Source organism: Danio rerio, chromosome 12 (genome assembly GCF_049306965.1).
Source record: "Danio rerio strain Tuebingen ecotype United States chromosome 12, GRCz12tu, whole genome shotgun sequence".
In the NCBI taxonomy this organism is placed as follows: domain Eukaryota; kingdom Metazoa; phylum Chordata; class Actinopteri; order Cypriniformes; family Danionidae; genus Danio; species Danio rerio.
In genome coordinates this window covers 28,387,765-28,409,601 of record NC_133187.1, presented here as the reverse complement: position 1 = coordinate 28,409,601, position 21,837 = coordinate 28,387,765, and the positions used below count along the sequence as shown (strand labels likewise).

The following is a 21,837-nucleotide window of genomic DNA, read 5'->3' as shown; positions in this document are numbered from 1 at the left end:
GTAACGTTAGTAAACCTTTAGTTTTGTTCGATTTTTCTTTACTATACTTCTCTAATTTTAAATTTAGAAAAAAGAAACATTCATTAGACTCAATTGAACTTGATCCACCGTGCCAAAGCACAATTACATAGACTTTTATTTTGTCACATATGGATTTACTTGACCTGGAAGTGATATGTTGAGTCTCACCCATAATATTTGTAGCTTACATGGGTCGTTTGTATAAACAAAACGGACCAGCGTAGCGTTTTGTGGAATTGTAAAGCTATGCCGCCGCGCGTGAGCGTTAATAACACCCCGCAACGCTTTTGTCGCCGTTATCAGTGCGTGTAAATCGTGCCGTTCAGCGTAAGGGCGCCGTCCGGAGCGCTAAATAAAGGCATTTGGTGTCTGATCGAAACGGAACTTACTGTTTGTGCTGCGAAAATATGGCAGAGTTGCACGTTGAGCCCAACGCGACTGGCATCATCGAGCAGCCGGAGCATTGTGAGATCCGCGGCTCGGTGAGCGTGAGACTGCCCTCGCCCACCCTGGTGATTCCGCCCCGGAGCGGCTTGTCCAGTCCTGGGGTCTCGGGCTCCAGAGCAGTCTTCGGGTTCCCTATGAAGAGTAACCCTACTTCCCCTTCACCCGAAGCCACGGAGAAGCCCGGGTCCCGGTGGGTTCGCTTGAACGTTGGCGGAACCTACTTTGTTACAACCAAACAGACCCTTTGCAGGGATCCCAAATCATTTCTGTATCGATTGTGTCAGGAAGATCCAGATCTGGATTCGGACAAGGTAACGTTAAGGCTCGGTTTACATCACCAAAGCTTGCATTACACCTTAAAATAAATCAGTCCATTTACATTGTGCATAAAATATTAATAAGAAAATGAACTCGACAGATATTGATCGTTTTGCAGCCTAAGATTATACTTAAAGCTCATCTGGACTGGAAGAATGCAGTTACAAGAAATAATGCTAGTTCACCCAAAGTGTTAAATTCTGTTATTTATTGACAAGGTCTGCAATGGCAAAGATATAAGGATATTTCTGTGGAACACAAGATATTTTGAAGAGAACATTGGTAACAAATCTATTTTGGGGATCAAAGATGAAAAGGGCTTTCAAGCATTCAAACAATGAAGATGTAACCGCTTTAAAGGTGCAGTTTACTCAAAAAGGAATAAAAAAAATAAACATACTCATCTTCTAGTGGTAATGTGATATGTTTTACTTCTGGACACGTAATAAAAGTTGTGTTATGCTCATTGAGGTATTATAATGGCATTGATCGGTGCCTGGGTTTTAAAAGCTCCAAAAAGCGTATCGGTATCCACCACCCACCATATAAGTAATCTCTTCCATACAACTACAAGATAATTTACGTTTTTGGTTGAACCATTTCTTCATTTTTTTTTACAATATGCCCTGTTTAATTTGACTTTTCTTATTGTTCTTCAAACATAATGACTATCATACATTTTAAACTTGATTTGGTGGCAGAAGACACCATTAGAGCAGAACAATTGTTATACCAAAATATCTTATTTGTAGCAAGAATCATTTGATTGCATCTAGGCATGAGCCAGTTTAAGATTCTGACGGTATGAAAACCTTGTATAAAAACATCACGGTTGATTAGTGCTCTAAAATATATTCTTTATAAATGTCTGGGTAGAAAACAAAACATTTTCCCCCTTGAACATAATATGTTTTATTTTGAGAAACATTTATAATGTTTTGGAGCAGTAAACATGTCAAACTAAATCATTCAAATCAATTGCTGACTTCTGCTGTCTTCATTAATTTTGAAAACACAGATTACTTCACGACTTAAAACAGCATCTTTGGATAGCTTTTCTGCTGGAGATAATATTGTCCTAAAAAAAAAAAAAAAAAAACGTAAAAAAAAAAAATCCAACATATACCATAGGAACTGTATAACAGAAAATGTTGGTGGTTTTAAAACCTTGACTTTTCCAAACCATGGTATACCTTGAAAAAGGTTATCGTTCCATGTCTAATTGCATCATAAAAGACCTTCTTTTAAGCCACAGTATGTAATTTTGCGCACTAGAGGGTGCGTGTTCACAACAAACAAAGGTGTATTTTGTTGACGCCATGAGTATGGAATCATGGGAGACATCAGGAAATCTTGCAGAAATCATGTTTATAGATGAGCTAAATTATTCAATGCTTATTATCATGATTCATGGTAGTATGACACAGAGTAAGTCTGAAAGCCGTGGAATCGAAACAAGACCACTGAAGCAATTGCTGATGAGAGATGAGTGTGACACGGCTCAAAAACAGCAGAGCTTTTATTATGCTAGATTTAATTGTTACCGTTTTTTCCAGTTATGAACATGTGGGGAAGAAGTAGTGCAACATATTAAAGCGTCTTTGGTGTTTCCAAACCAAAAATCGAGGGTGTATCAGGCCTTGCAAGATTGCTAGCCTGTCCTCCTGGGGTTATTATTATGTTTTCCAGTCAGGCTACCAAAAATGAGTCCAACCTGCCCGTCAAACTATCTTAATAGGAGGAAAAATATAGCTTATTTCAATGCTTTGCATTGTCTAAATAAAGTGTTATTATGTTGTATGTAATTTTCATTCATCGAGGAGCCACTGTCAATATGTGTTTGAACTTGCATGGTGTCAAAAGAACTGGTGCTTAGTTGATAAAAAAACAAAACAATGTTAGGCCTGCCAGGTTTTCACATGATTTTTGGTTAGCAATGTCGCCACAGAAAGAAGGCTGCTGGTTCGAGTTCTGGCTGGAGCAGTTGGCATTCTGTGTGGAGTTCTGTGTGTAGCCTTTGAATTGCTCACCATTATCCAAAGAAATGTGGTATAAGTTAATTGGATGAACTAAATTGCCCATAGTGTATGAGTGCGTGTGTGAATGTGAGGGTGTATAGGTGTTTTCCAGTACTGGGTTGCGGCTAAATGGGCATCCGCTGCGTAAAACTTATGCCGGAATAGCTGGTGGTTCATTCCGCTGTGGTGACCCTTGATCAATAAAGGACTAGGCCAAGGGAAAACGAATGTAATTAGGTTATTTTCAATGTATGTGAATCTTTTTTTATTTAGTAAATAATATATTTTCTGTTCTGGCTACTTGAATTTATTTCGCGCTACCAGAAACTGAATAGTGACTGCCCTAAAGGCTAGCAGGGATTTAGAAATTTTGTGAGCCCTGTGTATGATGTCATTAGCATCAATACAAACAGGACACAGTCTCAGTCACTAGTTAAAATTTCTTATTTCTCTGATTTTTAACAATCTTCTAAACATTTGTGACAATGTATATTATCAGCACAATAAAACTCTGTTCTAGTGAACATTTTCTGATTTATTTATTTTGTCAGAAAGACATGTTTAATACAGCAAAACTTTGTGATTTTTGTATCAAACTATTTTAATTTATAAGTACAGGTTAGATGAAGTATGTTAGTTCATGATCCAAAACCACCTTGACTGCCAAAGGATGGTGATCTGGTAACTGGCTTTTGCTCTTTAACCAGCAAGCATCAACTAATGATCGTTTTAGACCATCTAGAAGCATATTAATATGTTTAAGAACCAGCTTGGCTGTCTTAACCTGGTGGCATTTGATAAATATCCAAGATAATCCAACAATTTGTACAATTATGGAAGACCATTTAACTTGACAAATTGTGCCAGAGAGTTCAAAATAATTGCTGAGTATTTGAAGTAGGGCTTGGCGATATGCAATCTCAATAATTATTTTCTATATTGAACGCTAACAATATATATTTCAATATTAGTTATTAATATTTCCGGATTTAAAAAAGTACCCCAACAATGACTGAACTCAAATTCCCAATCACTGTACACCTCTAATCCCAGCACGTTTCTGCTAAGATTGGCTAAAATAGAGTAAAAAGTCCAAAGCTTATAAATGTTATAGACAAATTTTATCGCGATTTTATATAATTTAGTTTATTAACCCAGCCCAAATTTGAAGCTGATTTGTAGCTTCCTGGAAATACAGACTACATTTCTGTTGTTGTTATTAGCGAATTCAACTCTTATCTAATAAGATTTTTAATTGACTTCCACTGAAAGGTTTATATATTGTGTAATTAGCATGTTTTTATATTGTATTGTGTTTGATTATATTATGTACAGATCTGTTTGAAATAAAAAAGCCATTTCAGAATGTCATCAGCTGTCATTTTGTGACTGTTACTTATGTCTAGTATTGGTTCAGGCACCATTTAGGTTGCTTTTTTGCATGGCATAAAGTGTTAGTCACAGTTCAACAGAGGATTTCCTCTCCACGGTCTAATGTAAATTTAGCAACAACAGTTTAGAGGTTGAAATCATGAGAGCATCTAATTTGGAAGGAAAAACTCCTCTAATTTGCTCCTAAATCATTCTGCATTCAATTCTGGAGAATGCTAAAGCTCACAAATTGGGTTCTAGAAAGTGTCACTCACTTTGCAATAATTAGATGCTATTTTACCTGCTGCTTGAGTTGAGGAATTTCTGTGCATTTCAGTTGAATCCAAAATTGCTTCACAGATTGATTAATTGTCTTTTCTTCCAGGATGAGACAGGAGCATATTTGATTGACAGAGATCCCACATATTTCGGGCCCATCCTGAACTACTTGAGGCATGGAAAGTTGATCATCAACAAGAACCTCGCCGAGGAGGGTGAGATGATGTGGGCATGCTGCCCTCAAAAACTTTATAATGGAAGAGTAACGACCTACTTTCATTTAGAAACATCTTTTTGTGTGTGTGTGTGCGCGTGTGCGCGTGCGTGCGTGCGTGTGTGTGTGTGTGTGTGTGTGTGCGTGCGTGCGTGCGTGCCTGCCTGCGTGCGTGTGTGTGTAAAGGGACCAGTGTGTACTCGTGTAAGAGATAATTTCTTACAGGACTAAGGGATATTGGCCTGTCTCAAAAATAATTTTTACATGTGCAATATATTGTCACAGGAGTATACTATTAAAGGGATTGTTCACCCAAAAATAAAAATGCTGTCATCATTTACTCATCCCTTTACTTGATTGAAACCTTTATGAGTTTCTTTCTTCTGTTAAACAAAAAGAAAATATTTTAAAACCATTGACTTCTGTAATGTTTTTTCTACAAAGGAAGTCAATGATTACAGCTTTCTTCAAAATATTTTCTGTTAGCCTCATAAAGGTTTATAATAGGGATGGGAAGATTCATCGATATGTATCGATACGCGGTCATGCGCGTGCACGATGCGAGTGTATCGGTTGAGCAGCAGAGGACGAATGAAATTTTGGAAGCAAATCGAGATGCATCGGTTTTTGCGAGATGCATCGATTTTTCCGAGATACAGCTTATATTTTTAATATAGAATGTATTTTTTATTTATTAACAAGTGTTGTCAACCTGTTTTTGGCGCATAATTTAATCGACCTACATAAAGTAAGCCTTAGCAACGGATTTGCGGATGTGTACACTCACACTACAACTCAGTGTATCAGGTGTGCGGATGAAGCTAGTGGAGCGCCCTCAGAAAGCGCGAGAAGCAAAACAAACATTTTATTCCTCACTGAGTTTTAAATCTAAAGTATGGCAAGCAACATTATGGATTTAAGGATGGACGACATGACAGGACAGATGCAATTTGCAAAATGTGCCGCTTATCTGTAAAATACGCGGGCAGTACGACTAATCTGAAATCTCACTTGAAGCGGCGCCACGGTGTTGTTGTGAAAGCATCTTCCAGTGTTCCTGCATCCCCGGCTTTCGCACTGCTTCAATCAGCTCCAAAAGTGGTGAGAAAAGCATTGCAAGTTTTTTTCCGTGCGCAACAGTTTTGTGTGCTCTATGCCAATAACGGATGTTATTGCATTGTTCATCTGCAAAGATATTCAGCCTAGTGTCACGGAGAACGAAGGTTTTAAACACCTCCTCCTGTTAATTTTTATTTAATAATAATAATATTAATAATAATAATGATAAAAATAATGGGTGTCACGGTGGCACAGTGGGTAGTTTGACCACCTCACAGCAAGAAGATTGCTGGTTTGTTATATTTTTATTAGCCTGTTGTTTACAGTGATAGTGATGTTTCAAAGCAGCATAACACTGCTAGTTCACAACCTTAAGTTTTGAATATTCAGTGGCAAAATATCTTTGTAAAACTTGTTTTCATAGTTGAAAAGTTAAATCACAATTCTTGTTGTGCAATGGTAAACCTTTATGTTGAAAGAGTGCAAATATATATATATTTTTAATATATATTGCACTTATACATTCTGTTTATCTTGAAAATACTTAAATAATATGTGCTATAGGTTCTAAAATGGCCCTCTACTGTAAACTGACACTCTGGCTCTGAGAGAAGAGCCAGTTTGTAAAAAAAAGTCTTGGTTTTGCTTGGTTAATAAATAATCAAACTCATTCAATGGCACAGCATCCTCTTTCACATCATCTCATAAACTTGATCTAATAAGTTAGTGCTGAAATATCGCATCGTATCGTGATATGGGTGTGAATCGTATCGTGTTGCATCGCAATATGTCACAAATGTATCGCTAATATATCGGATCGTATTCTTTGTATCGAGATGCGTATCGGATCGGCATTATAGCTTAGATGCCCAACCCTAGTTTATAACCACTTGAGGGCGAGTAAATAAAGATTTTTTTTGTCAACTTTTTTTAGGACCTGTAAATTTCAAAGAATCTTTCAATTTCTAAAAAATTTTTTGATTTTTTTTTTAAAGGTTTTTGCACACTGAAGTCTGAAATTTTTGTATGCGTTTTTTTCATATTCAAATGCTAAAAAATAGTCACGCAAACAAACCTTGCACACTGAGTTCAATGCATATTAATTAATCCATTACGAAAAAACGCAAAACATTTCGGAGTCAATTCAAGCAGTGATACTTTGTTGTCTCTTCTCCAAAGTAGAAGAAGAAAGAGGAAGATGCTAGATATTGTGTTCATCCAGTACAACCTACAGAGGAAGGAGAATTCAGCTCGTTATCAAAGAGCTAAGCTATGATTATCCTAAAATGCAATGTTTATTTTAGGAAATCAGTGAAATCTGATACATTGCTTGTGATACTTCACACTTTCACGGATGTAAACAAATCCTGAACAGAGACTGGCTGTACCTATAGACCAGGGGTGTCCAAACTCGGTTCTGGAGGGCCAGTGTCCTGCATATTTTAGTTCCAACTCCAATTAAACAAACCTGAAGTAGCTAATCAAGTTTGATCTAGGTATACAAGAAACTTCCAGGGAGGTGTGTTAAAGGAAGTTGGAGCTAAACTATGCAGGACACTGGCCCTCCAGGACCGAGTATGGACACCCCTGCTATAGACATAATAATAGATGGTTGATGTGTCAAATCAACAGACTGAAAGCAGACCATACTTTTTGTTATAATGTTTATGGGCAGTACATCAAATGTATGGACACATACACACCAAGCAGCAGCAGGGGAGAGGTGCGCCAGTCACTGAATCCAGCATATAAGGGTCTCAACTGTCCGCTGCATTCGGTTTTATATTATGCACTGTGTTTTTCATAAAGTTATCTGTAGCTCAACAGTATTCTGTATTTATCTTTTAAAAACAGAAAAAAATCTGACCTGGTTCAATTTTTTTTATGATAGACGTAAGTTTCAGAGGCAGCGTGTAAATATGATTGACACAAAATGAGGTAGAATCTATTTTTTTATGTGGAAAATTATGGACGGAAATTTCGGATTCATGGTGCAATAACCTTTAAATTGTTCTTTGCTTTAGGAAAAAAAAAAAAACTTTTCACTGAAAGTTTCTCTGTGGAACCCTAATTGGTGCCCCAATGTCATCACTGCAAACTTGTTTTAATTCATTTTTTAAAAAGAGTAATGTTTCTGTGTTTTTTTTTTTGTTACACTAGGATAGGAGTGGCCACTACCTTGTATACTTTAGCTTCTACCCTAATTAAGCTCACTTAAACCTGCCAATCTAGGTCTTTCTAGGCATACTAGAAAAATCCGGACTGGTGTGTTGAAGCAGGTTGGAGCTTAACTTAACCTAACATAACCTGAATCTGATTGAGCATGCATTTCACTTGCTGAAGACAAAACAGAAGGAAAAATACCCCAAGAACAAGTAGGAACTGAAGATAGTTGCAGAAGAGGCCTAGCAGAGCATCACCAGGGATAAAACCCAGTGTCCGGTGATGTTTATGCCTTCCAGACTTCATGTTGGAAATTACTGCAAAGAATTTGCAACCAAGTATTAAAAAAGTGAACGTTTGATTTATGATTATTATGCTAACCCTTTACTTTTGGTCCCTTAACAAGTGGGAGGCACATATGCAAACTGTTGTAATTCCTACACCGTTCATCTGATTTGAAAGTAAAAACCCTCAAATTAAAACTGACAGTTTTGCAGTTAAAGCACAAATTGTTTGTTTAATTTCAAATTCCTTTTGTTGGTGTATAGAGCCACAATGTTAGAATTGTGTTGATGTCCTAATATTTATGGCCTGACTGTATATTTTCCGTGGTGAAGGACTGCTCAAGAGGCCTTTTGACCAATCACTGACCAACTATGGATGTTTTGAAAGTCCTTTTTGCAACTAAGAAATTAAAATACAATGTTGTAGATGTTAGTTTCAGTTGGTTGGTGTTAAGGACAATTCCTGATTAGTATAAATAATGTATAAAACTGATTTAAGCATCTAAAGCTTGCAGTTTGTCACTTCTGCCTATATAAATCAAGTTTTTTTTCATGTCACCTCATACTTCAATTTCTCATCAAATCTTGACTAATCAAATGCTCTCTAGTATCTGACATACCCCGCCCCCTTCAAGATGCTTCTCATTTAATGTGCTTTATCATCCACTCTCAGTGGCATGTTTTTTAAAAGGGGAGGTGCTACATGGTCCCATCCTCTCTTTATTTTTCAGTTAAAATTTTGTCAGACATGCTGTTAACTATCCCTTTTGTATGACCTCCATTGGCTCCCAGTTGCATACCACATTAAATTCAAAATTCTCTTCCTTGCATTTAGATCCATAAATAGCCTAGCTCCCTCCTATCTCTGCAACATGCTTGTCCCCTACACCCCAACTCGTTCATTACGTTCCACTGACTCTGGCCTTCTCGCTGTCCCTCGGTACCGCCTCTATTAAATGGTGGGCAGATCATTTAGTGTTATTGCACCCAAACTCTGGAACTCTCTACCACGCTCAATCCGTTCTGCTAATAATATCTCTGAAGTTAAATCCTTACTTAAAACTCACTTATTTTCAGAATAATACACTTCTGATCTGCCAGGCTGACCACTTTATCTGATCCACCTGCACTCCGCTCATTAGTCTCTTAGGTCTTGTTTTTGTAATTCCAGTTTGCTATATTTAACTTCCTGTATGTTTGTGTATCTTTTATCTGCCTGTACCATCTTTTTGTCACATTTTTTGTAAAGTGTCCCTGAGCTCTGGAGAGGCACTATATAAATAAATTATTATTATTATTATCATTATTAATATTATTAATATTATTATTATTTTAGACTGTTTATTTAGACTAATTTCCTGCCAATAGTCTAGTGGTTATGTGTGCCAACATATAGCACTGAGGTTCTCACGGTGACCTGAGTTTGATTTCTGGTTCGAGCCCCTTTGCCAATCCTGTTCCCCTTTTCTCTGCTCCCCACACTTACCTTTGTCAACTCTACTGTGTTATTTCCAGATGCTTATTTTTGATTACAAAGCAGTTGGTGCAAGATGGATGTTCTTAGATTTTTTTTCCCCTTGCAGGTGTTTTAGAGGAAGCCGAGTTTTACAACATTGCATCACTCGTGAGGCTTGTGAAGGAGAGAATACGAGACAATGAAAACAGAACGTCTCAGGTATGTGGGAAAAACAACACATGGAGGAACAAGATGGCTTGTGGCTGTTTTAAAGCAATCAATCAGAAATAGCTCATTTTTTTTGGATTACTCACTCAAAGGGAGTAGTTCATTCTGCGACTGTGCCAAAAGGGAAGGGTACTGCCTGAGTTCCCTGTCTGAAAACAAAAGGAAACCTCATGTGAATCAGCATTAAAATGCGCAGCCGCCCAAACTTATAAAACAAGCACTGACTTATAGACATCATTTGAGAATTTGCTTTAAGCAATAATTTGCTCAAAATAAGAGCTCTGTCTGAATATATTTACGTTCATGTTGTTTTACAATAGCACGACTTCTGTGAAACGAAAAGGAAGATGGTTGGGATAATGTTAGTGCTGCTCACTTTTGAGTATTAATACTATATTTCTCCATTGGCTTAAGTATTTTTAAATATCTTCTTATATACACTCACCGGCCACTTTATTAGGTACACCTTACCAGAACAGGGTTGGACCCTTTAGAACGGCCTTAATCATTTGTGGCAAAGATTCAACAAAGGTACTGTAAATATTCCTGAGAGGTTTTGATCCATATTGACATGATAGCATCATGCAGTTGCGGCAGATTTATCGGCTGCACATCCATGAAATGAATCTCCTGTTTCACCACATCCCAAACGTGTTCTATTGGATTGATATCAGGTGACTGTGGAGGCCATTCGAGTAGATTGAACTCGGTGTCATGTTCAAGAAACTAGTCTGAGATAATTCACGCTACACGATTGTATGTTATTCTGCTGGAAGTAGCTATCAGAAGATGGGTAGTCATAATGGGATGGACATGGTCAGCAATAATATTTAGGTATGCTGTGGCATTAACACGATGCTCAACTGGTACTAATGGGCCCAAAGTGTGCCAAGAAAATATCCCCGACACCATTACACAACCACCACCACCACCAGCCTGAACTGTTGATGCAAAGCAGGATGCTTTCATGTTGTTGATGCCAAATTCTGACCCTACCATCCAAATGTCGCAGCAGAAATCGAGACTCATCAGACCACTCAATGTTTTTTCCCAATCTGCTATTGTACAATTTTGGTGAGCCTGTGCGAATTGTAGCCTCAGTTTCAGTTCTTAGCTGACAGGAGTGGCAACCTATGTGGTCTTCTGCTGCTGTAGCCCTTCCGCTTCAAGGTTCAACATGTTGTTCAGAGATGCTCTTCTGCATACCTCGCTTGTAACCCTCCGTTGTATCAAGTGGTTGTTTGAGTTGCTGTTGCCTGTCTATTAGCTGGAACCAGTCTGGCCATTTTCCTCCGACCTCTGGCATCAACAAGGTTTTTGTACCCACAGAACTGCCGCTCACTGGATTTTTTCTCTTTTTCAGACCATTCTCTGTAAACCCTAGAGATTGTTGTACATGAAAATCTCAGTAGATCAGCAGTTTCTGAAATACTCAGACCAGCCAATCTGGCACCAACAATCATGCCACTTTCAAAGTCACTTAAATCCCCTTTCTTCCCCATTCTAATGCTTTGATTGAACTGCAGCGTATCATCTTGACCATGTCTACTTGCCTAAATGCATTGAGTTGCTGCCATGTGATTGGCTGATAAGAAATTTGTGTTAACAAGCAGTTTTGAAAAATAATTAAAAAGTAAAAGTAAAAAGTAGAAAAAAGGAAAAAATTTGTTTTTATCTATTTGTTATAATAACACTTAAAAAACAGCCTGCAGAAACGCTTTGATTGACATTCTCCTGTTGTACATATGATCAGAGGAGGAAAGTCCTGCCCATTAGTGACTATCTCGCTGAAGCACAGGTGTTTGTATCTCCACCCTCTGCTAGGAGCACAATGTTATCTGAATTTAAAGCACCAAAACAGCACAATTTGGATCAAAGACTACAAGGGGTAGTTTCAAAGAGTTTAAAAATTTTCTGTGCGGTATTTTGAGCTGAAACTTCACATACACGCTCTAGGGATATCAAAGACCTCTTGTAAAAAGGGCTTTAGTAGGTCACTCTTATTGTTTGCCTGTACACTTTAATGTGGACCCTGATATCTAAGTTATTCATCTTCAGTCTTGGTTTGAAAGTATTATTGTTGTTGTTGTTTTTTGCAGGGCCCAGTGAAGCATGTGTATCGTGTTTTACAATGTCAAGAAGAGGAGCTCACGCAGATGGTTTCCACCATGTCAGACGGATGGAAGTTTGAACAGGTAGCTTTTCTTAATATCCTCATAAAATGTGGATCTGATGGCTGTTTTCAGTACAGATTCTTATTCTGGACATGCCATATTTTATTTTAGCATCTTTTTAACTCAGATAATATGTAGATCAGGGGTCACCAACATGGTGCCCGCGGGCACCAGGTAGCCCGCGAGGATCACATGTGTTGCCCGCCGGCCTGTTCTAAAAATAGCTCACCATAGCGCCACTTACCAGTAAGCTCCATCTAATATAGAAGTAATCATTTAAAAATGGTAATATTTGCAGAGATATATTAAAATAAAGTGTTGCACATTGATACATTAAATACAGGGAATTTCCTACCCTGTTAAATCATTGCTGAAATTTGTTATGTTAAGTCTAAACAGGCTGTTCTTATATTTCTTTTAAATAAAGGATGGTTTACTGATAAAAAGGTTTCTGTACGTGATGTTTTGGAGAAACCGAATATGTTTGAGACTTGCATCATCCACTGTTCTTGTTACTTATCTCTTTGCTGTGGAACAAACCTGACTCGACTTGTCTGTCTTCAGCTCATAAGCATCGGCTCCTCCTATAACTATGGCAACGAGGACCAGGCTGAATTCCTGTGCGTTGTTTCCCGGGAGCTCAACAACTCCACCAATGGAATTGTTATTGAGCCTACTGAGAAGGCTAAGGTATTAAACGTCTTTTTAAAAAAAAAAAAATTTTCTTTAGTTTAATACCATTACAGTACAAAGATAATGCCTAATAAATTATTACTACAGAAAGTAAAAAGGTATACAAGTTATTAAATAGGTCAACATGATGCAAATAATCATAAATATGATAATTGTTATTATTATAATGTTTTTTACATTCATACTAACATATAATCACAGCGTTTCCTTCAAAACTAGAAAATTTTATAATTGTAGTAAATTCCAATCTAATTGCATAATTGAGTACACCCCATCTTAAAAATAAATATGTTTTATCCATTTCTCAGTGAATGTAGGCAGTGTATTTTGGTGCATTTAAACCAAACAGATTTATTAAACAGATATATTTATTGAAATAATATTTTAGCCACCAAACATATTTAGAAATTGAAATATAATACAATTAAATTCAAGCAAAATATTGCAAAAAACAATAACCACCTACAAAATTTCAACTACATTTTTCAATTTGTTGCTTCTCCTTGATTTTTCCTCTTTTGTTTTTTTTTTAAAAAGTAATTTGTATTTAATATTTTTCTATGATATAAATTTAGGTGTGCTAGTTTTTGGACCGTTATCATGAGTTATTTTGTTAGATAAGCTCTAGATTTGGCTTCAGTACTGACTAATCTAATGTATATGCACAAAAAATAATACTGTATAGCTTCTGTATAGATTAAATTATCTGAATTTATAAGGTAGATTTGTTTGGGGTGTACTAATATATGCTGAGCACTGTATATTGATATCTCCAGTAAATGCTTTTTTTATGTTATGTTAATCTGTAAAAATAATTTGGGCTATATTTTTAAGCCAACAAAAATTATGTATTTTTACAGTGGTTGAACCACTTCAAGTGCTTGCTGTCTGCCACTTTTTACTGATTTTTTATTTTGGTTAATGTTTAGTGACTTGGTTGCTTAATTTCTGCATTCTTTTTTGTTAGGCAGTAGGTTCTATTTATGGAAAAGAAAGTTGGTTAAACAAATAGGTAGTTGATTTATAAAGTTCAGAATGGACTTTTCTGAGGTTCAGGGTTTTAAAATAAAATCAGTTGTTGACGTTGTGCTTGCCCCTTTGATTTTGCAATCATGGAGAAAATGTTGAAGTATTTATATTTATTGACTAATATATCTGCTATTAGCTTCCAAATCTAAAGAGTTGTCATATCAGAAATTCCCTATCAGTGCATCCCTAATTACTTTTATTACAGCAGTCCCTCACTATTACACAGTTGACTTTTCGTGGCCTCGCAGTTTCACAGATTTTTTTTGTGGGCAATTTGACATAGACTGTCATAGACTGTAGGCTGTAGACCATTGTCAATCAATCTCCTCCCTGTCTCCTGTACAGCTCAGAATGCTTTCAGCTTGCCAAATTAACATAGATCTTCAATCACGAGCAGTGTGATTTTCAACAGGAGTACAAAAAGGTTTGTACCTGTCTGCAGCAAGACCATCTTAAATTGGGTGATACATGCCTTTTAGAATTGTTAACATAGGTTTATATCAGGGTACGCACACCGCTGTCTGCGGTGCTCAGTTACGACTCAGGACACTGTTCATATTTCTGCCATGCCAAAGAGCACCATCTGAAAATTTTCATTTCAAATAACATGCGGATGTGCACCTCCGTTTTGTGTTTTATAACATTTTTTTGCAAAAAAGAATAAGTTTACAAATAATAACAGTAAAAAAATAAGAATAATTTGTACATTTTGACCAAATTATGCATCCATAAAAATAAACCTAAACCTAAAATAAACCTAAACCCTGATAAATAAAACATTTTCTTTTTATTGTCGTTTTAACATACAAAAAATCGACAACATCTATTTCTTTTAAATCATGGTATCTACAGGTATTTAAGTGTTATATTTAAGAGTTTTAAAGACCTTTTTAATTCCACAAAGAATTAAGTTTAAGACCAATTGTATAGTATTATTAATTTACAGTACCAACTTTGCAAAAAAGCACCCAACACAACTAAATAATTGATATTCGAACACTCTATTATGTATAGAAAGAGAAAAAAAAAAGAAAATGGGATGCAGCAGAATCACCAGTCAGGCCAGTCATGTGAAAAAACAGTCCGATTCCGGTCCCTGGTCAGTTGATCAATGCATTTCTAGTTCTTTATTTGCTAATGTATGGGTAAGCAAAATCTCTGCGAGTGTTTATTTTATTGGGTTCCGCCTATTTAGTTCTGGGTGAAAAATAGACAGAAAACAGAGAAATCTTTATGGGGTCATTTCTATTGCATTTTAAGACTTTTGAAACGCAGATTTAAGACTAATGAATGGCTCATACTTGTATTACTGAATTCAAGACTTTTTAAGGATCTGCAGTACATACTCTAAAAAAACTTAATATGTCCTAACTGCCATAACAGATGGAGGAGAGTTCATTTGTTTAAATGGTAGAGCTCATCAGTGTCCTCATGTTTCCTTCTCAGATCCTTCAAGAGAGAGGGTCCAGGATGTGAGGAGCCTGTCGCCTGAGCCCACACAGATCTCCCATCCCTCACCTCCTTTCCTTCAGATCCTCCATCAGCCCTCCACCCCTCACCTCACCCTGCCCTCCTCCCTCGTGCCTTTCCACTGTGGGGCGTCGGTCCCCCTCCTCCCTGCAGTGCTGCAGCATTAACCAATCAGCACCACCACTAACTATCACTGCTATTGCTGACTAATCAAAACAAAAGAGAAAACAACAACAATGTGTCCAGGGTTAAGCCTCAGACCATCACATTTGATGCAAGACTGCTCAGAGAGAGGATTACAGGGAAGGATCCATCATTCATCCTAATGCTTATTTATGCAGATTTCATCATCATCATTATCATCATCCTCATATCCCGATCATTATCATCATACAGCTGCTGGCTTTACACGTTGCCCCATTGGCTCGGCTGCGTCCATCAACTCCTCAGGACTTCCAAAATAGACTCGCATCTTCAGCTTCTCATTAACTTACACTGTAAATCATTATCAGCCGTCATTTCTGCATTCATTTCCCATTGGAAGATGGCGATACGGATAAAAACCTGAGACGACGGCTTTCGGAACGTGCTGATTTTTTGTTTTTGTCTTCGAAGTGGCATGTTTGTTTCGTTAACTACCCATTTACCCATCTGGAAAGGACCAGGGGAGAAGGGAGAACTCATACTGCCAATAGTCTGCGTGTCTATCGCTGTGAAGATTTGTCTCACATTTCCCATTTGCTACGGTTGACTTTTTGTCATCCTGGATTTTGGTTTTGTTTTGCCTCGTCTCTGTGGATATTACAAAAGCATCAACACACAGGATATAAAAAAGAAGAAATATGTGGTTTTAGGGCATGTGAGGATTATGTATATTACAAACATATGTATTACGAAGAGGCCGAATGCAAATCTTGTAATTGTTGATATCTGTACCATAGTGGTCGTTTTTTTTTTTGAGTGTGTGTGTGTGAGCTTGTTTATCGAGATTTGATTTGGGGGGAGGTTCTAAATCGAACCTTGAAGATCTTTTTTTTCTTTCTTTAAAGCCTGGTTGCCAACATGTGAAATGGTTTGTTTTACCTTTGAACTCTTTGTCGATGACTGGAAATAAGCAGGAGGCTTCTAGTGTTAGCGGTATCATAGTCCAGGTGCTTCGGGAGACTGTTGATGGACAAAGTGGCCTCAAGTTTTGAGTCAGGGCAAAACTGCATTAGTGGCTCTTTGTTGCATCTTTTTTTTTTTTTTTTTTTGCACTTGTCTGACAAGTTTAAATTCAGATATAGCTCTCCCCATAACAGTTTGGCTATTGAAATGTTTAAATTTTCTGTTTTTGGTTTAAACAAAGTCTGATAACATCAGCAGAATGTTTATGAATGTAAAGGGCTGCATTTGTTGTGGAACGTTCTTGACTTTTTTTTTATCTGATATGTTTAACATTGAAGCCTCATCTTTGAAGGCTTTGGTTGCCCTCGTTGTTTAAAGAGTTGGTTCGCCTCAAAATGAAAATATTCCATAAGACTTCATCTTAAAAACACAAATGAAGTATTTTTCAATAAGAGAAATTTTTATCAAATGCAAATGAAAGTTTATTTGTTGATTAAAACATAAAACTAGGTATTAAATCAACCAGTTGATTTGAATAGATGCACACAGTCACTTATTTGATAATCAAATATTAAATAGGCTTTCATTTACGTTTTTATATTGAACAGCAAACATAAACAGAAGCTAAACTGTACCCGCTTGATGTAAATCTCATCTTTTTTTAAGATCCTTGAATAAACCACGACTGAAGATTGAACCTGATTGGTTCTCAAGCATCAGGCAAGCTTCCTAAAAGGTGAATTCTGGAAACATTCATTAATAATCAATGTTAATATGTAAATTAAGATTTTTCCTTAAGGCTTTATTCATCTCAATACAAATGAAGATTTTTTTTCAATATGAGACAAATATTGACATTCAGCCAAAACTTGAAGATTTCAAAATGTATTTTAAAGAGATCAAAACATAAAAAGTAATAGAAATCAACCGGTTGATTTACATAGATGCACACAGTCACTTGTTTGATAATCAAATGTTAAATAGGCTTATTATTTACATTTTGTTCATTTACATTATTTATTATGTACATTTTTTTATTGAACCGCAAACATAAACAGAAGCTAAATCACAAGCATCCTGAAATTTGAATTTTTAAACATTCCTAAATAATCAATGTTAATATGTAATTCAACATTTTACCTTTAGACTTCCTTCATCTCAACAACACAATTAATGATTTTGTTTTAATATGAGACATTTCTCTCCATTTATTGACATTTGTCCAAAATTTGAAAATTTCAAAATGTAATCTAAAGAAATCAAAACAAAAAATTGAATTTAAATCAACTAGTCGATTTGAATAGATGCACACAATCATTTATTTGATGATCATAGAAGAAATAGGCTTTAATTGACATTGTTATATTGAACAGCAAACATAAACAGAAGCTAAACCATATATAATAGTTTTTAGGAGTTTGAATATGCCACGACACAAGAATGAACCCTTATTGGTTCTCATGCATCAAGCAAGCATTCCAAAAAGGTGATTTCTGGAAGCATTCATTAACGATCAATAGTAATATGTAAATAAAATTCAATCTTCATCAAATAAAGTCATTATATCTCTTCAGAATAAAGTGAATCAAGCATTGATTGATTTTTTTGAAATATCTATAAACCTTTTGAAGTTTTGTGAGAGGATTTTCAATCGAGAGACAAAAATTTCTCAGGTTAGAAAAAAAATCTTCATTTGTGTTTCGATGGTCAATTTTCTTGTATTCAGACGTTTTGTTTTTTGCGACGTGAGTTTCATTTTAGAGGTGAACTTTCCCTTTAATTTGTGTTTATTTTTGATAAATTCGTTGTGGTTTCTCTGAATCTACTGTGACTACATTGCGAATTGTCAGTATTTGAACGGTAATCCAGGCTCTATTTTGATTATTCATATCTGTTTATAAACTGTTGTTGAATCTAGGGGTCAGTCTAAGATGGCATCATGTAAATGGACGTTTTTATGGTCCGCAGTGTTTCAAAGTGTTGTCTGTTCCTCTCTTTATCGCATTAAACTCACGTCCTTTAGTTGATCATATCAAGAAGACGATGTACTTGAGTTTGTGAGCTACAGTATAATCTGTTTAAATGGTCGTTGGCTTTTCTGTTTCTTTGTTTGTGTTAATGTTTTCCCCCTCCTGGAGAGAGTTTATTTGTTCAAGCCCACTTATTAGTCACCGAAGCTCCTGTAATGGGACCTTGGCCCTCTCACAGGATCCTGTTTGTACTTTCCCTTTGTTCAGATAGCTTTCAGGTCCACTTCCAACGCAGAATATTGGAATTAGTTCCAGGTGGCAGCGTTAAAGTCTCTCTCTCCGTCCCAATTTGTTTGTCTGGTGTTGTGCCTTTGACCCGTCGTGCCCTACTGTACGTGTCTTCGCTCCTAGATTACTCTTTTATGAATACAGACGGTTGAGAAATACTTGTTTTGACTAAATCAGTTCTGTTCCTTGACACAGATACTGAATGTGCCCGTTTCCCCCTGAGATTGTTATTGTTCTTGTTTTCAGTGGTTCATCCCTATTTCGCTTTTCCACTCCTGCCCCTAAGCACTTTTAAGTTTGCGCCTACCTGCATTGTAATTCACACTGTGTTTGTTCTATTTTTAGAGTCAAACCCCATGTGAGGCAAACGAAAAAGCCATGCGCAGTCTCAAGTTTTATATAAGACGGTTTAGGAAACTGATACGGACGTCACATTGACTGCTGATGCTTTCCAGCACGTGAGACTGTGGGAATTTAGTTTGTCTCCTTATACTTTTAGAAATACGCCATTCTTCTTTAGGTTTCGTGTGGTTTAGGATCTAATGAAAATGATATATGGATTTAAAAAAAAAAAAAGATATTTTCTTCGTGAAAAGATCTATATATATATATATATGGTGTTCAGAAAAACGATGAAGTTGGTGGTTTGGAATGCCAACTCGGAAGCATGCGAAATGTGTTAAGTATATATAATGTTATATGCTGGGATGTTGTCATATTATAAAGGTGATCCGGTGCATGGACAGTTGACAGATGGTATATCGATATCATAAAATCTGGCCCTGTTTTAACTGTTTGGAAGAAATCAATAAAATCAAATTCAGTATTACTGGAAAAACTTGTTTGCTGAGGGAAAATATGCTTACACAACACCCCATGTATTCGATAAAAATATAGCTTTCAAGCTGGCCAAAAGTGCAGACCTCTGTCGTAACGTCTTCAGATTAAAGCTAAAAACAAGGTCCATTTTTAACAGTTGTTGTTTATTTTCTGCCATAATAGTTAGTCTACAACACCTGCATGCTTTAATATACAGTACACATACATTTTAACGTGCTGAAACCTGCTCTTTCATCAGATGTTTTGGGTGTATTGTCAACAGTATTGATGTAAAGTGTCAAATATGTCACTAGGCTATGGAGATTGTTAAGCTAAGTGTTCTGGAAATGAATAGTCTTGATCAGACTGTCCTTTTCATTTCTTTTTTATTTCATTTTTGAAGTTTGATGCAGTTTCTTGCAATGTACAGATTGCAAAATGATAATGTATGAATTTTATCATAAAATGTGTTTGTGTTTCAGACTTGTGTGCTCATTTTTTTAAATGTTTATATGTATTATGTTTTTAAAAATCTGTTCATTTTCTTTTTGCACTCACAAACAGGATTACAAATTTATTTATATATATTTTTGTATTATTCCTAAATTACTTACAGTGTTGGGTAATTAGCCATACCAGGAAACTTTTAAAAATCCCTGATATTTCATTATGGGAATCCTGTAATCACATTCATAGCATTGAAATTAAATTGTACTTTTGTGGTGTAATTTCATGGACCACAAAAGAGAAGTTTGGCAGAATGTCATCATACATTGGCATCCCACATGCAGATTTCCATGAAGAAAGTGATGTTATTGTTATGCAAGTTGTTATGTAGCCAGATAACCACATGTTATCTGGGTAAAAAACCCTCTTCATTCAAAGTGATCTAAAATGATGTAGATTTTCTTTACTTATACTGTAAATATTTACTGTAAATATGATTGTGCTTGTTAAGAAAGAATTTAAATGATCACAGTGTGTTTTATATTTAGTATTGGGAATATAATTGTTGAGCATTTCACAATGTGTTTATTAATTGGTAATGAAATTAAAATAGGTTGTGTTTTTGGTTAGGAATAAAAAACATCTGGTCCCACATACTAATATACACATACTCGTCCCACATAGTAATGTATAGTAAATACTACAGTGTTTTTCAACAATACAGTAAAGTGTATTATATTTACAACACTTTGTTGATGAATGCCATAACATACTACAAGTCCGTAGCCAGGGAGGGTTCGAGTGGTTCAAAAGGCACACCCCCACTGATAAAGGTCCAGAATTTGTCCCATACATGAGCTCATTTGTCTTATTTTGACTGCTATGCTATCATAAATTGTGGAGGCATCAAAGAATGCTTCCAATAAATGCAAATAATTATATTCCACATCCAGAAAACATCCTAAAAAAAAAACAAACAAACATAGAATCTGACGTCTGTGAAGTCATCTTTACTTCAAGTAACTTTTATTTTGAATCTTGGAGCTTATTTCTTGAAAGAAGAGAACTATAAAAAGGTTTAAAGCATCAAAAGCAGCTCATATTAAGGCAATTTTTTCTATAAATATGCTATTTTACAATGAACTTTTAAAATGTACTTTTTTTTACAAAAAAAAAATAAAAAATCAAGAAGCTCTACATTATTAATATTGATGTTTTACTTTTTTATTATTCAGATGGCCAAATTCTGACTGAGGAAAATGTGCTGGCCAGTTTGTTATTTGCTCATTAAATGACAATAGGTGACAGTTTTTTTTATTTGATGTGGAGGCTGAAGTATAAGGAGTGCTATCCTTCTGAAGAATTTGCCCTCTCCTGTGGTTTGTAATGTAATGAGCAGCACAAATGTCTTGATACCTCAGGCTGTTGATGTTGCCATAACTCTTTTACATGCTCCCATACTGAATGTAACCCCAAACCATGATTTTGCCTTCACCAAACTTGACTGATTTGAATGTTGGGTCTAATCGAGTTCCAATAGGTCTTCAGCAGTATTAGTGATAATTGCAGTTCAATAGATGATTCATAAGAAAAATCTACTTTCTGCCACTTTTACAAATGATCAATTAAGTCTGTTGCTCTTACAACTGGGAATAACGACAAGACTTTGGTCAGGTAATAGAGTATTGTTTTATTACACAACAAATTAATTCACGTACTTTAGCATGGTTCATAAACGCTAATAAGCTACAACAGTAGGGCGAGGCAGTGGCACAGTAGGTAGTGCTGTCGCCTAACAGCAAGAAGGTCGCTGGTTCTGTGTGGAGTTTGCATGTTCTCCCTGCCTTCGCGTGGGTTTCCTCCGGGTGCTCCGGTTTCCCCAGAGTCCAAAGACATGCGGTACAGGGGAATTGGGTAGGCTAAATTGTCCATAGTGTATGTGTGTTTTCCCAGAAATGGGTTGCAGCTGGAAGGCATCCGCT

The 21,837-nt window shown here is 36.2% G+C and overlaps 1 protein-coding gene across 1 annotated transcript; it reads left to right on the top strand.

Annotated features, from left to right (window-relative positions):
- Positions 1-175: 175 nt before the first annotated feature.
- Positions 176-15,440, top strand: kctd2 (potassium channel tetramerization domain containing 2). Its single transcript, NM_001045434.1, is given in 6 exon segments — positions 176-779; positions 4,561-4,669; positions 9,758-9,849; positions 11,958-12,053; positions 12,597-12,722; positions 15,201-15,440. Coding segments are annotated over 6 exon segments (804 nt in total). The 5' UTR covers positions 176-428; the 3' UTR covers positions 15,231-15,440.
- The last annotated feature ends 6,397 nt before the right edge of the window (positions 15,441-21,837 follow it).